The sequence below is a fragment of the Rhamphochromis sp. 'chilingali' genome (genome assembly GCF_963969265.1).
Source record: "Rhamphochromis sp. 'chilingali' genome assembly, chromosome: 10".
In the NCBI taxonomy this organism is placed as follows: domain Eukaryota; kingdom Metazoa; phylum Chordata; class Actinopteri; order Cichliformes; family Cichlidae; genus Rhamphochromis; species Rhamphochromis sp. 'chilingali'.
Window position 1 is genome coordinate 1018691 of NC_137937.1, and position 15362 is coordinate 1034052.

The 15362-nt window shown below is 45.7% G+C and overlaps 1 protein-coding gene across 2 annotated transcripts in view; it reads right to left on the reverse strand.

Annotated features, from left to right (window-relative positions):
• The window catches only part of rad17 (RAD17 checkpoint clamp loader component), a 26830-nt gene continuing 11468 nt past the window's right edge, over positions 1-15362 (reverse strand). For both annotated transcript variants that reach the window (XM_080894925.1, XM_080894924.1), the window contains exons 12-17: positions 12517-12620; positions 12291-12437; positions 8674-8802; positions 5631-5751; positions 2010-2067; positions 1-1460 (exon numbers count right to left, since the gene is read on the reverse strand). In XM_080894925.1, the coding sequence (XP_080751051.1) occupies positions 1268-1460; positions 2010-2067; positions 5631-5751; positions 8674-8802; positions 12291-12437; positions 12517-12620 (752 nt within the window). In that variant the 3' untranslated portion in view covers positions 1-1267. The remainder of the gene's footprint in view (positions 1461-2009; positions 2068-5630; positions 5752-8673; positions 8803-12290; positions 12438-12516; positions 12621-15362) is intronic.

Below are 15362 nucleotides of genomic sequence, written 5' to 3' on the forward strand. Positions count from 1 at the left end.
TTCAATATATTAAAGTCTGTGGTTGCAACTGACGTTTCTTGTGATGAATCAGCCAGTAAACTCCAATGACGACCTAACAAAGCCTAAGTTTCCCGTGTGTGGCGCTGTTAGGTCATCCATGTTTTCATAAACCTTTTTCCAAGACTTTCCATGGCCCAATCCATTGGGCCCTCAGTGTGGGGAAGCATCCCTGTATGGAACTGACCTCCCCAGCCCAGTGTTCAATCAGTGCTGCTAGTTTCAGTCACTGTGCACATGTCCTGTTTCTAAGGTTGGAAACCTGCAGTCAGCTGAGACGGAAGAAGTCACCTGATGATGATGAAACGTTTCTCCCACTGAAACGTCCACATGAACAGAATCAACCTTTGGATTTTCTTACCTGGATGATCGAGCATCAAGACGTCTCCTAGTTCTGTCCAACACAACCTGAATAAATCAGAGTGCAGCACTTCGGTCATTTCTCTACAACAAATATACCAACAGGTAATCAGATGTAGCTCTCAGCACTGGATCCTTCAGGCTGCGATAAGCATGACATGAAACTACATCGATGTAAAGGCACATGCGTGATGCTAACAGCACCGTGTGACTGACAGTGGTGCTCAGGTGAAACAGGTTCTGTTGACAGGTGTGTTTGAGGATCACAGTTTGTGATGCTGTGTTTTTATACCTGTAGATGTTTCTGTAATAGTCCACCTTTGCTTTCAACGCTATCACACTCTGGTTGTTTCATTCACGCAGTCAACTTTATGATGGAGGAGTTTAGTGAGTCACCATCAGCAGATGGAGCATGTTGCAGAGCGTCACTAGAAACTGTTGAGTAAATATTGGAAGAAGGTGTGTCCAACAATAAGACTGCATTCATTTCTTACATTTATTCATACACTTGATCCTTTACTAAACAGACTGTAACGGGGAACAGTCATCGATCCTGAACAGTCACTCAGCAAAACCAATAAATAATAAGTTTAACTGACAGAACCAAATAATTTAGCTTCACTTTGAGAGATTTTTAGATTATTGTAACGATGAACGATCCTCAGGATTATCAGCCTGTGTAAAACTACAGGATGACATTCTGTGGGACAGGTGATGATACCTCAGAGGCAGAAACACTCATCTGTGGAAGGAGCTGGGTCTGCTGGGAGTCACGCTGGGGGCCACCGTGGGTTTGTGACTTAGAAAAGTACCAACTTCAACAACTTATTCACAAAGCAGAGAACTTCCTCTAGAACACAAACGTATCAGTGGATACAGCACAGAGGGCTCAGTCACTGATGTATTCCTCTATGGTCAGGTCTTCGTCCTCTAGGAGGACTTGATTTAAGGTGGGCTGGGGTTGGCTGGCTGGCAGACCCTCCTCAGCACCACCTGCCTCTTTCACCTCCTCCTTCTCCTCCACCTCACTGTCCATTTCCAGCTCGCCTGATTCTTTGTCTGTCAGAGCCTCTGGTTTTAATCTGGACACACAAGAGAAAACCAAAGATCAGAGGTCAAAGATCAGGTTAAAACGTGAGGTCACTGACACGGGACACCACTATGATGTGTTACAGTATCCACGGTAACAGGAGCTCAACTAGAACTTTAAAGAGACAAAAGAAGAAAACTCTTAAAACATGTACATTTGTAACAATAGCAAATATGAACACTGCAGCAGCTGTAGTAGAACACACAAAGTTCTGTTGGCATTATTACTGTTCTGTCAGAATACATCGTTACTTTGTTAAAACAACAGAAACATTTGTTCTTCGGTCTGATCACAGTTATGATGACCTCAGCCTGCTGGAGCCACACAAACAGAGCTGATAAAACAAGCGCACCACGTCCAACCTACTGACATGTTCCAGGAAACGAAAGAAAGAACAGCAACAAGGACCAAACAGCTGGTGAAAGAAAACAGCCATCCAACCCTCAGTCCAATCACTCCTGTTCTACCTGCTCTCCTGCAACTGTGTAGTGACAATAAAGACATCCTGTGCTGTTTGACAGTAAATGACAGAGTGTGGTACCTGCTGGAGAATCTCCTCAGTGACATCTGCCCCACATCCTGGATAAATGTGATTTGGTCTGTAGGAACAGAGCAGCACAGACATGAGTCCACAGCTGTGCTCAGCACATTAACATCACTAACATTACATCAGGTATGTGAGTGATGCCTCAATTCACTGCAACAACTACCACTGACTCAACATGTGATTCTCACAGTAATGATGCTCGGCTCTGAGCTCTGTAAGGAGGCCACACAGCTGTGCTGTCTGTGTCACTCTGTGACAACATCAGGAATCATTTTCACACGAGTCACAAAAATAATTAAATAAATCATACTGAGTGATGGATACGGTGACGTGATGTATTAGCTAACAGTGACAGGTGGAAACAACAAACCTGCTTTGCTCTAAGGCAAAAACTACAACCAGCCCAGCTGAGCATCACTGCTGCACCTCTCTGTGACTGGAACTGAGCAGTGACATGGATGCAATGGAGGGCTTTAAGCAGCTGGTTAAAAAGATCGAACAACATCCCAGGAAGGATGTTTGTTCACGGTCAGCGTGCTCAGGTAACAATACTGTGAAGTTCCTTCAGGTATTGTTAAACTGTTATACTGAAAGTTTCCAGTGAAAACAGGCTTGACTAACGCTGTGTCACTACTATTACACTACATGTGTCACTGCTACACTGCAGTGCATCTGGAAAATGCTGACAGCGCATGCATGCATAGGCTGATTACCCTCTCACTGCGGCTACAGAAGGAGAAAGGAGAGAGACTTTGGGAACGATGGGATCGTTATACGTCAAGAGACTAGAAACTGATACCTCTGTGATGCAGAGGGACAGCTGCGAATTTGTTTGAATGGAACATGCACCTGTGTAATATGTAGTATGTGTAAGTAAAACAAGGCGTTGTGTATTTTGGAATATGTGAATGTGTTGGTTTCCCTTGCGAGAAAGTATTTAAAAAAAAAAAAAGTGGAACAACTGGAGCGCTGTCAGTGCTGTTTGGATCCTCCGAGTGATGCTGCAGAGTCACACTTCTAATGAGGTGCTAATGAGCACCCTACCTCCAACATTGAATGAAGCAACTATTATAGTACTTCCAAAAAAAGGCAAAGTACTGGAGGAAGTGGGATCATATAGACCTATTTCTCTATTAAATTCTGATCAAAAAATTCTGGCTAAAATACTAGCGAGTAGACTTAATACAGTAATAGATAAATTGGTGCATCCAGACCAAACAGGTTTCATTCCAAACAGGAGTTCTTTTAATAATCTTCGACGTCTATTTAATATAATCTATTCCCCCAAGGTACAACAGGACCTACTTATACTTAGCTTGGATGCCGAAAAGGCATTCGATCATGTGGAGTGGTCCTACCTCTTTGCAGTCCTAGAAAAATTTCAACTGGGACAAGATTTCATCTCTTGGATAAAACTACTTTATAATAATCCCACAGCCAGAATTCTTACAAATCAGACATTATCAACTCAGTTTAAACTCAGCAGAGGTACAAGACAAGGATGCGCTCTTAGTCCATTATTATTTGCCCTGGCTTTGGAACCCTTAGCACAGACAATTCGAACCCATATGGATATACACGGTTATGATACAACATACACTTCTAATTCTATATCGCTCTATGCTGACGACATATTATTATACATAACAAAACCATTAATATCCCTCCCAGCAATTCTCTCCGTGATTGATAAATTCAGTACTTTCGCAGGCTACAAGATTAACTGGGGAAAAAGCGAAATACTGCCCATTAAATTAGAGAATAAACAATGGCTTACATCTCTCCCATTTAAAATAACCTATGAAAAAATCACTTACTTGGGCATTACAATACCAAAAAAAACACAGCTCCCTAATGAAAGAGAATTTTCTTCCCTTACTGGAGAAACTTAAAAATAACATTCAGTACTGGAGGACACTTCCTATTTCTTTAATAGGGAGAGTGAATTCAATAAGAATGGTATTTCTCCCGCAGTATTTGTATCTGGTTCAAAACATCCCAATTTTCTTGCCCAAATCTTTTTTTAAAAAGATGGACGCCATCATTATGCCATTTATATGGAATTATAAAACACATAGAATAAAAAAAGACCACCTATGCAAACATAGATCCCTTGGTGGACTTACACTACCTAACTTTATGTACTACTACTGGGCATCAAATTTAAGAATAATTTCCCTTCTATTGGATGACACAGCAATACTCCCTAACGGCTTACAGATGGAGCGGGAGGATTGCCTTCCTTACTGTGTTGGTGGAATACTACTCTCTCCTATTCTTTTGACAAACTCATATTACAATTCGAATCCAGTGATTTATAATACCGTACAAATTTGGAGACAAATAATTAAGCACTTCAAATTGAAAAAACTATCAATGTGTACACCCATTACAGCTAACCCCTCTTTCCTTCCATCATGTGTAGACGGAGCTTTCAATATATGGCAGGAATTGGGAATTTGTAAATTAAAGGATTTATACCTAAATGATACTTTTATGTCATTCCAACATTTAAAAGATAGATTTGGATTGCCTCACAGTCATTTTTTTAGATATCTTCAACTAAGAGACTATATCCGTACATACCTGCCACAATTTGAAAACATATCGTCCGATCCTTTGGACAGATGTCTTAGTGATGGAAGGGGGTTTGAACAGAGAATTTCATTATTTTATAATTCAATACAGGAGATGAGTATACCTTCAACTACTTCAATCAAAGAGGAGTGGGAAAAAGATTTTGGGACTCTCCTATCAGAAGATTTCTGGCAGGAGGCCTTACACAACATAAATACGCCTTTTATTAATTCCCGTCACTGTTTAATTCAGTACAAAATTATACACAGACTACACTATTCAAGGGAAAAACTTCACAAAATGTATCCAGAGTGTTCCCCCCTCTGTGAAAAATGCAAGATACACTATGGAAATCTGTTACATTGTTTTGCACTATGTCCAAGGCTTCAGGGTTTTTGGTATGATATTTTTACTTATATGTCTAATATTTTTAAAAGTAAGATTGAACCAAATCCGACAGTAATCATCTTTGGGATTTCCAACGAAACACAAAATTTACAACACTCTCAAAAAAGGTTTATGGCATATGCTTTGATTATTGCAAAGAAATTGATCCTGCAGCTTTGGAAAGGCAATGAAACTCCTGTATTAAAAATGTGGCTTACTGAACTTATAAACACTCTTCACTTTGAAAAAATAAGATATAGTATGAATGACAATGTAAAAGATTTTGAATTAATCTGGCACCCTTTACTTATATACCTTGGGAAAATATAAAATTTTGTTTACTTGTTTCTCTTCCCTTTTGCCGACAGCCGGGGTATTGGGACCCCTTATGGGTGACTGCGGGTTTTTTTTTTTTGGTTTTTTTTTGTTGGTTGTTTAATTATTTGCCTTATTAGTTTAGAGAAAAAAAGGAGCATAAGCTATGTTATGTCAATTTGTAAAAACTACAATCATGATACTTGCTCTCAATAAAAATATTTGAAACACTTCTAATGAGGTGCTGTGGCACAAACGAACATCTGTCTGCAAACTCCACTCCTTAATAAAACAGGTTTTCCCTGAAAGTACCCCCCGTGTACCCGTGGGCCTTACCTTGGTTCCTCATAGGGTTGGTGAGTTTGGCCAAGTATGGAAGCAGCTCAGTCTGCAGGCTGAGCGGAGTCAGGCAAAAGCTCCGGAACAAGGACTGGGCAGCCACACAGTTCTCCCAGTGCTGCCAGGGACAACAGCAGAGTTAGCACACCATCACTGGTCACTATGTGCAGTTTGGAATGATTTGCATCAAACTGCATCCCCTGAAAAATACACTCTTATTGTACAGGAGCAATGATCCAAATAAGAAACATCACTATGACGCTCCAAACTTCACAGGGGACTGAAGCCGTGTGTGGCTGAGAGGCTGTTTCAGAGAGAGCCACTGCAGGGCTGTAAGGGAGCGAGTGTTTGGTGAAACTGTCCAACTGAAAAGTGTACATGGACTGACAGATCTGAGGGACCACAAACTCTGCTCAACTGATGGCAGTGAGCTTTGGGAGGAGCTGGGCTCCATCACGTCTCCACCTCACCGGAGCAGCCACAGAGGGCTTTCAGCACCATCGTCCAGACGCGAGGTAAGGTGGCGGAATTTGTCGGTGTTCTTGAAAAAGGAAACGTGACATCTCTGATGAGTGCATCCAGGCGCTGGCCCTTTTGGCACCACCGTTGCCACGGCAGCGTGAAGAGAAAAAGAAAGAGGGCGACGCCGTGCAGCTGTGCCTTCATAGACCCAGGCCGTGCCCACACCTCCACCCGCTCGCTGCATGTCTGTCCAGGTCACTGGGCACCAGCCAGCATGCTGACACTTAAAATCCCCTGCAGACAGCTCCACAGGATCCCAGTATCCAAACCCACTGGCCTAGAAAACACATCCCACCTACTGCCACTCAGGGTCCCCCAGTCACAGACAGTTGGTCCCCCAGAGGAAGAGGACGGCCTAGCATCTCCCACAAGAGAAGGTCCTCAGCGGTGTCCAGCCACATGACACCTGGCCAAACACGTGCCGCCCATGCATGCATAGGCTGCACATCCCCTGGACTGCAACACCCGGTTCTGCCACAAGAGGGAGCCAAACACCTTCTGTGGCATTGGGTCATCTCTCAACAAGAATACAGAGACAGTAGGATCATGTTGCACTACAGTGGGTTGGGAGGACCCCCCCATTTACAACAAATATCCTCGTTGTTATCACAGAGAGCGATCCAGGAAGCAACCCGAGAGCAGACCAACGCAGCTCGTATTCAGCATCTCAGGTCATGAAAAGAGCACACCAGGGTGTGGCTCACCTGATGGCTCTGCATCTGACAACGAACTACCAAAGAGTGTCCTGGAGCTACACACCATCTCCTTCATAGCAAGCGCTCTAAATGTCTCCCACTCAGAGGACACCTGCACATACTGGGCTTAACAGCATCTTCACTGGCAGTCGTCCCACTAGGCGACTGCAGCAATAGCTGCCATCAAGCCTTTATGATTAGTCACAGCGAGTCTTTCACACCGATGTGGAGACGTTTAGGCCAACTGTTCCTTACCGTTTGAATTCAGCCACATTGGAGGGTTGTTAAGCATGAACAGCCTGTTTATGGTAACTGGTCTGTATTTATATAGCGCTTTACTAGTCCCTAAGGACCCCAAAGCGCTTTACATATCCAGTCATCCACCCATTCACGAACACATGCACACACTGGTGATGGCAGCTACAGTGTAGCCACAGCCACCCTGGGGCGCACTGACAGAGGCGAGGCTGCCGGACACTGGCGCCACCGGGCCCTCTGACCACCACCAGTAGGCAACGGGTGAAGTGTCTCGCCCAAGGACACAACGACCGAGACTGTCTGAGCCGGGGCTCGAACCGGCAACCTTCCAATTACAAGGCGAACTGCCAACTCTTGAGCCACAATCGCCCTTGTTTAGCTTCATGCCGATGGGGTTTGGGCCTTTTTAAAAACTGAAGGTGCTGGAGTGTCTTCATCAGTTATTCAGAGGTGAACCTGGTTTGTTTCTGACATTCTCGTTCAGTTTCCTGGTAGAGAGCAGATTTCACGTGTAAGCCATGCAAAGCACACCACCACCACCACGTTTGACTGGTGTGATGATGTTTTATCAAATGCCATGTTAGTGCTGCACCAGCTGTGACTCAAACCTGTCAAAATAAACTGAACTCTTCAGTTCACAGAATATTTTTCCAGACGTTTCGTTGTCACTGTGGGCTTTGGGCAAATACTTTCCCACAGAGGGCCAGATATGGTTTGGGTGGTTTATTGTTCCCTTCCTACCAACAGCTGAGCTGCAGTGATGGCTCACATCATGTTACTCTGTGACCAATCCCTCTTACTGAGCCTGGTGCAGCCATCAATGGACTGCTTCTAAATCCAGGACACTAAGCAATGGTTTTTAAACTCAGTGCCAAGAAGTTCTACACAAACATATTTTTGTTATGTTCCTGATGTCAAACATGTGATCATCAGAGGACAAAAACAGGGTCTGTCCTGCTGTTCAGACAGACTAAAATATCCCCCCATGCTTCAGTTAGAAGGTTCTCCTCCTGCTTGGATCCACTTTCATCAAAATGTTTGCATTTGTTAGTTTGGAGAGACGAGCTATTTGAAAGAAGAAGTGTGGCTCTATGAATTGTGGGTAAAATTATGGCTGCAAAATATGGGCTCAGCAGCAGATGAAGAGGAAGGATGAACTCTATCATCCCTCCTACACTCAGTGTGTCTCTGACTGAAGCTGACAATGAAGCATGAAACTGGAACAATGTCCTGGTATCAACTTTGAATGGTGCCTGTAGCTGAAAACACGTAGAAGCATTTAGAGTCGCGTCATGAACCTCCATGAAAATACTGTCAGATTTTACTGACACAAGCTGAATAGTTTAAATAGCACAAAAGAGAAAAGTCAGAGCACAAAAAGAAGCTGATGAGTGAAGTTTGGAAGCAGATGTTGAACCAGTTACTGATAACTACAGAATCCATTTCATGAAGACAGTCCAGTGTAAATTCATGCTGCTGATTTGAAATGTCACAGGTAATAAAGTAACACTAAATGTTTAACAGCTGAGCTCCAGATGCTGTGACATCTGATCTCAGTCACTCACCTTCCTGTTGACGAGCAGCCAGCTGGGTTTGTGCAGGGCTCTGAAGCCAACAGACGCCAGCTGAGAGTTGGAGTGAAGGAGGCCTCTCGTGGCCACTGAAGACCCATAATCCCCCAAAACGCTGCGATTCTGGAAACAGTACAGACGGCCATTCATACAGGAGACACAGATACAGCACACGCAGCAGTACACTACAGGCCACTTACAGCTCTGCTGTAGCAGCAAAAACAGAAGTTTCCACTCTTGGACCTGCGAGCAGGTGTGATCCCGCCGCACTGAGGGTTAGGGCATTGTGACCTCGCCTGTTGGTTGTGTGCTTTTCACCATCATCCTCTTGGTGTTTTAAAACAACATGTGAGAACAAAGGAGGGATCTGAGGACCAGCGTTTGCTCCTTGGCATGTTTATCTCTCTGAAGTAACTTACTTCTAACTGTGTGTTGTATTTAACACAGTTTAACCAGCTGAGGCTTCTTTACAGCCTTTATCTTTCTGCAGTCAGAGTCGCACTCCGCCGACGTTCAGGTTGTCGTCATAGCAACGTGTCCAAGCATCCTACAGTGGAATTAATATGGAAGACGAGCGCTACCAAAAAGGTGGACGTTGAATCACGGATACACCTGCTGCTCAGTCTGTGGGTTTCGTCGCACTCGGGGGAAAATTCAAACTCGGGCAGTTCTCATGACTCGTCAACTGACGCTACTGACCAGCCAATCAGTGGCATACAGTCTGATGATGTCACATTTTAGTGCCTGCTCAGGTACTAAAAAAAGACCTGGGACCAGGTACTGTGGCCTAATGGAAAACCCTGAAGAATGTGGTGAACCGTGCCGAGTCGATCCGGCCTTTAGGTGAAGAGGCGATACGGGTTCTTCCCTTGGTTTTCTGTAATATGAACAGTCCAGATTATTGGACCCAAGATGTTCACAGTTAAACTCCAGCAGAGACGACAGACGGATCAAACCGCTGCCCGAGCCTGGTGGCTTGTGGGTAGAAACGGTCCCCGAATCTGCTGCTGTGGATTCTGCTGTAGCTCCTGCCTGACAGGAGCGTAGATGGTTTGGGTGGCTGGGATCAAACAGGATCCACTGGGCCTTCCTCCCACAGCGCTGCCTGCAGAGGTCCTGGATGCTGGTAGCTCAGACCTGGTGATATACAGCACTGATCTGACCACCCTCCATAGAGCTTGGTGGTCCAGAGCGTTTCAGGTGCCACAGCAGGTCAGCTACAGCCAGACAGAATACTTTGCTGGTGCATCGACAGAGTCCATGCTAAATCTCAGCCGATGCAGAAACAACAGCTGCTGTTTCACTGTTTTTGTGACTACATCCACGTGATGTGAGAAGGTCAGATCCTCACTGATGTTAATCCCCAGGAACCATCCGACTCTCTCCACCTCTGTCCCCTCAGTGTAAATGGGGGTGTCCCCTCCACCCTGCAGTTTTCTGTGGTCCACAATGAGCTCCTTGGTCTTGCTGACGTTGAGCAGCAGGTTGTTGTCCTGACACCACGATGCCAGGGCACTCACCTCTGCTCTGTAAGCACTCATCTCCACCTGGACCGGCTGATTGTCAGTTTAGCCATAAGTCAACAAGAAGCTTCTGGTAGGAGAAGATGTGACGCTGCTGATCCGTGATCTGTCTGTCAGGAAGTCCAGGATCCAGGTGGATAAGGAGTCACTGATGTGCAGATTCCAAAGTTTGATGCTGAGCCTGGATGAAATTATAGTACTGAAAGCAGAGCTGCAGCTAATAAACAGCATGTGTGCTCCTATGGTCCAGGTGGGAGAGGGCCGAGTGCGGAGCGACTGATCTGTTTGTCCTGTAGGCAAAGGACTGAGTGTAGCAGAGAGTGGAGATGTGAGCTTTCACTATACGCTCAAAGCACCTCAGGACTAGGGATGGGTGTCGAAACCCGGTTCTTGTTGAGAACCGGTTCCCACTGTTTCAGTTCCTTGGAATTGTTTGCCATTCGATTCTCTTATCGATTCCAGTCGCCCTCAATGACGTCACCGCGTTGCGGAGCGTCATTTACCTGGCAGGAAACACGGCGGCTCAAACGCTCAAAAGTTTGGTTACACTTTATGAGAACGGATGACAACAGGGCAACTTGCAATACTTGCAAAGCAGATATTTCATTTAAGGGAGGAAACACTACGAATATGCAAAAGCATTTGCTCACAAAACACGCGATGACCTTAAATGAATGTCGTGTTTTTAATTCTGGACTCGTGAATCTCAGCCCGGCAGCAGCGGTAACGTTTGCACGTCCTCTCCCGTTAATGCGGCAGGTAAATAATCAACTAACAGTGCATATTATGTTAGCGCGATCTGCCTTATTACAAACCTGCCATTACTGTGCAGCAGAAGAATATTTATTTTATTATTTTACATTTACAATGTTTTTCCTGGGGACCCTGTGACACCCATTGAAGAGCCGTAGGCTGGATCTCTTAAGATGTCACTGCTGGGTTTGTAAGGCCATGTTACTCCTACATTTCTATCTTGTTCAAAGAGAAGATATAAAACAAAGTTCTGAGCTAATCGACCTTAGTGTTCTCCTTTTTAAACTCACATTAGGTTTCTTGGGGATGATGGTGGTCCATCAAATGAGGGGACTAAAGACAAAAGCAGTGACATGTCTGAAGACAGCTGCCAGTTCATGAGTGCGTGCTTTGAAAGCACCATGTTATCTGGCCCGGAGCTTCCTGATTCGCCGAAGGCTGGTCAGGATGTTGTGGCTGAGCGACGGAGCGTCTACATGCTGGGAGAACATTGGCAGAGCTTTCTTTAGTTTGGCTTTGTTGAAGTCGCCCGTCACAGTGGAAGCCCCTTTAGGGTGTAGTGCTTCCTGCTGGTCGATGACATCATACAGCTCGTCGCGTGGCAGCGTTGCGTCGGCGTGGGAGGGGATATAAACAGCAGTACAGAACACAGCTGTAAACTCTCCGATCAAGTGTCCAAGATCAAACTGTACACCCAAACACCATCGCTCAGTGAGTGTGCACACGCCACCTCCTCCCAGCGTCCCGACACCTTCCTCTCCTCGCAGTGAGCGGAGATGCCCGCAGCAACAACAGCCAAGGCCAGTGAAGTAAGCCATGTCTCCGTGCAAATAAAGACAGCTTGTTTTCCAAAGTTTGGACTTTAGCTAGAAGAATGCCGTCTGTTCATCAGCTATCAGGCTCTTTTCCAATCACGTAGCCGAGACAAGCCTCCATTCCAGTCTGCTGGTGTGGTCCCAGATAGTGAATGCTGTGGGCTGTGTAAGAGTCTCTCTGTCGTAGGTGATCAGTGCATCACGTTTCCAAAACATTAAAAAAAAAAAAAAATGTTCAAAACATACGAAAAATGCAGAAATGAGGAGGACGCCAAGTAACAGCCAGCATCCTCACCGGCACCATGTTGTTCATTCATTTAGTTCCCTTTTGAAGTGTTAGAGTCTAAACACTCAGCACAGAGATGAGCACATCTCCGGGTTCTGATCTCTGTACTGCCCACTGCCGGGACTCCAAGGATCAGGGACTGAGCTCCTGCATCGGGCTGCTGGTTCCTCACATTGACATGTTACAATGATATGAAATAACAACCACAGAAATGAGAATGATGTTAGGACTGACCGTCCAATCAGCAGTGAGAAGGTCGGCATCAGACAGATACTCGCTGGCTCTTTCCACATCCTCCACCTCGCAGAAGAAGTCCAAGTAGTTCTGGTGAAGGTACAGGCTGAAGAACTCTCCGGACATGTGAGAACGCTCAACAACCAGCTGACAGGAGAAAGAGAAGACCAAAGACCGTTTATGCTCCTGTAAGTAAAGATAAATCAATACAACAGCTGATCAGCACCTCAGGGTCCACTAGTAAGGCTGCTCTGTGATGATGCAGCAGGTGGGACGGTAGACCACGCCCACAACCACCCTCCGCTCCGTCAGCACCTTCATGTTTCTCTCCTGTCAATGACAATCACAGGCACAGTGCAGCAGCTTTAGTATCCACATGCTCATTCCTGCAGAAGATAAAGAGGTGAAACAGCAGCTGGACTGACAGCAAGCACGCTCCCCTAACTACACAGAACACCAGAGAAAAACACGGTTCTTCTTCTTCATTATTAAAAGGTTTCAAACTGACCGAGCAGATTTAGATTCATGTGATTTATTAAGCAAAGTCAGCGCAGAGTGACTGACGTCACAAGCAGCCAGTGAGACGATGCTGTGTTACATCCTCCTGTGTTTCACAGCTAGAATCAGGTCCTGGTTTCACTGTGTCGAGTCTCTTCTCCTCTAAACATAATGTTCTGCATTTTTCTTACATTTAACATTAATGTGTGCCTCCCTCTCGATTGTACAGTTTCTCCTGTTTGCTATTTATTCCTGCTGTCTGTCATTTAGATTTTATTCCAGAACAGTCGGTGGAGCACCTACAATCTCACTGTAAATGAACAATGACAATAAAGAGGTGGCAGGACCTGGTACTACTCATCACTGATGCGAGGACAACCTCAGGTTTGTCTTCAGCACTGATGAGCCAAGCTCTCCTTTAAACTCAATGACTTCATCAACTTCTTCAAATAAAATGTTAAAAAGATTCAAAGCCATCCCACAGGTGTGTGTGAGCACTGTGATACCTCCTGATGTTAGACCGCTTCTAATACAAAATATATTTTTAGAGTCAAATTCAATCACGTCTCCCTGTAAATCATCAGTGTGCATATTAAACTCTACTCCTGCCAGACTGCTCAAAGTCTGATCATTGCTTTCATTTATCTTTACCTATTCAAGTTGGTACGGCTGTACGAGCGTCACAGCGCTCCTTACTGCTGCGCAGCTTCTGTTTCTATGGTTTCATGGCGTGTTGTGTCTTTGTGTGACGCACGGATCACTTTCAGTCATCGGGGAACAGCGAGTGACGCTGAGGAAACAACGGATGAGCTACAATCCAAGATTTACTCCAACTGTTCTGTCCGACAGTGTCCTGGCTCCACCTGCTAAGCCTCAATGCCTCAGTGGAGCTACGGTCCGGACCGTACACCACCAGCACCGAAACAAAGGGAAGGGGTGGGGGCTTATGTACTCCAGGGCTGCAGACATAGAGGCCATGTCCATTCAGGCCTATTTATCTACCTTTGAGACAGTCGGGGACTAATGGTAGCCATAGTAACCATAGTTTACATCCCCTCCAATGCTAACGTTAGCTCATCACTCAGCCACCTCCAACTTCTCATCAGCAGACAGCTGAGAGAGCACCCAGCAGGCGTCCAGATTGCTGCTGGGGTCTTTAATAATGTTCGGCCCTAAACTCCACCAACATGTTAACTGTCCTACCAAGAGGGGCCAGGACACTGGACCATGTGTACAGTAACCTCAGGCCTCTCGCTGCTCCTCATCCCTGCCTACACCACCCTCAGGGGCCCCTCCACCCTCCGGTTCATTAAAACATGTCCAGATGATGCTCTCCTCAGGACTGCTTCATCTTTGGACAGCTGGACCTGGAGACAATGTGACAGTGACCAACACTATCCAGGTTTTCCCAAACCAAAAACCTGGATGATGAGAAAAGTCCAGGCTCTGCTCAGAGGGACGGCTCTCTGCACAGCCAGAGCCAACCTGAGGAGGGGGCATCAAACGGGCCGAGGAGGCCTGCAGGGGGAGGACAGAGGGCTCCTTCACAGACAACCCCCACCAGGTCTCACAGGCATCCAGGCCCTCTCCACCTTCCAAGCCCAGTGCCCCCCAACCCCCGACAGCAGCAGAGGAGCTCACCTGCTTCTTTCCCTGGTTTGAGACCACCCCTCCCACACAACCCCAGCCCCCCCCCCCCCCCAAAGTTGGTCCAGTCAAGTCACTCAGCACTGGATCCCTGCAGGGCTGCGTTCTCAACCCCTACTGTTCACTATAGTTAGTCACAGACCAATTATATTAAAAACAGAACAGAAACTATGGCAGAACATAAGCAGGTCATTCAGCATGTGTTTTATTGTAGTGCACAGCTGACAGCGTGAGCACAGAGCCAGGAGGTCGAATGTGTTCAACAGATTCAACACTGAGTTACTGTAGTCAGCCTGCAGTCCACAGCCACACCACAGCCAAAGCCCTGACACCCCTTCCACACCTGTCACTTTCACTCACGGCCATGTTTAGAGACAAATAAGAAGACTCAGGCAAGTCCACAGGTCGAGGGTCGTGACTCCCAACACACTCAAACTGATCCACAAGGCCAGTAACACTGTGGGCATGGAGCTGGAGCTTTTTAAGGTGGTGTCAGATAAGGAAGAGCTGGACAGTACCTCCCACCCTTTACTATCTCTGCATGTGCTACAGAGGAAATATGGTGCAGTCTGACGTATACATTTAATCTGTAACATACTGGGATATTTATAATTACTACTCTTTGTATCTATTGTTTTGTTACAACTCTGTAATAAATCACATTATGTAATAGTTTGTTTAGTGATAGCTGTGACCTCATCATCTCCTCAGGGTTTGATTCAATGATTTTAATGTTCCTGTAAATGTTGTTGTGACTGAGGATTGGCTCACACCCACTCACCTACTATCTACCTAAAATTATACAGCAGGGCCTCTTAATGACCCTTAACTGAAAATGTGACTCCCAGCAGCTGCTCCACCCTGCTCAGTGGGAGAGTCAGTGGGTTAAAGACATAAAGAAAACAGTGGGTGTTTATTAGCTGAGTT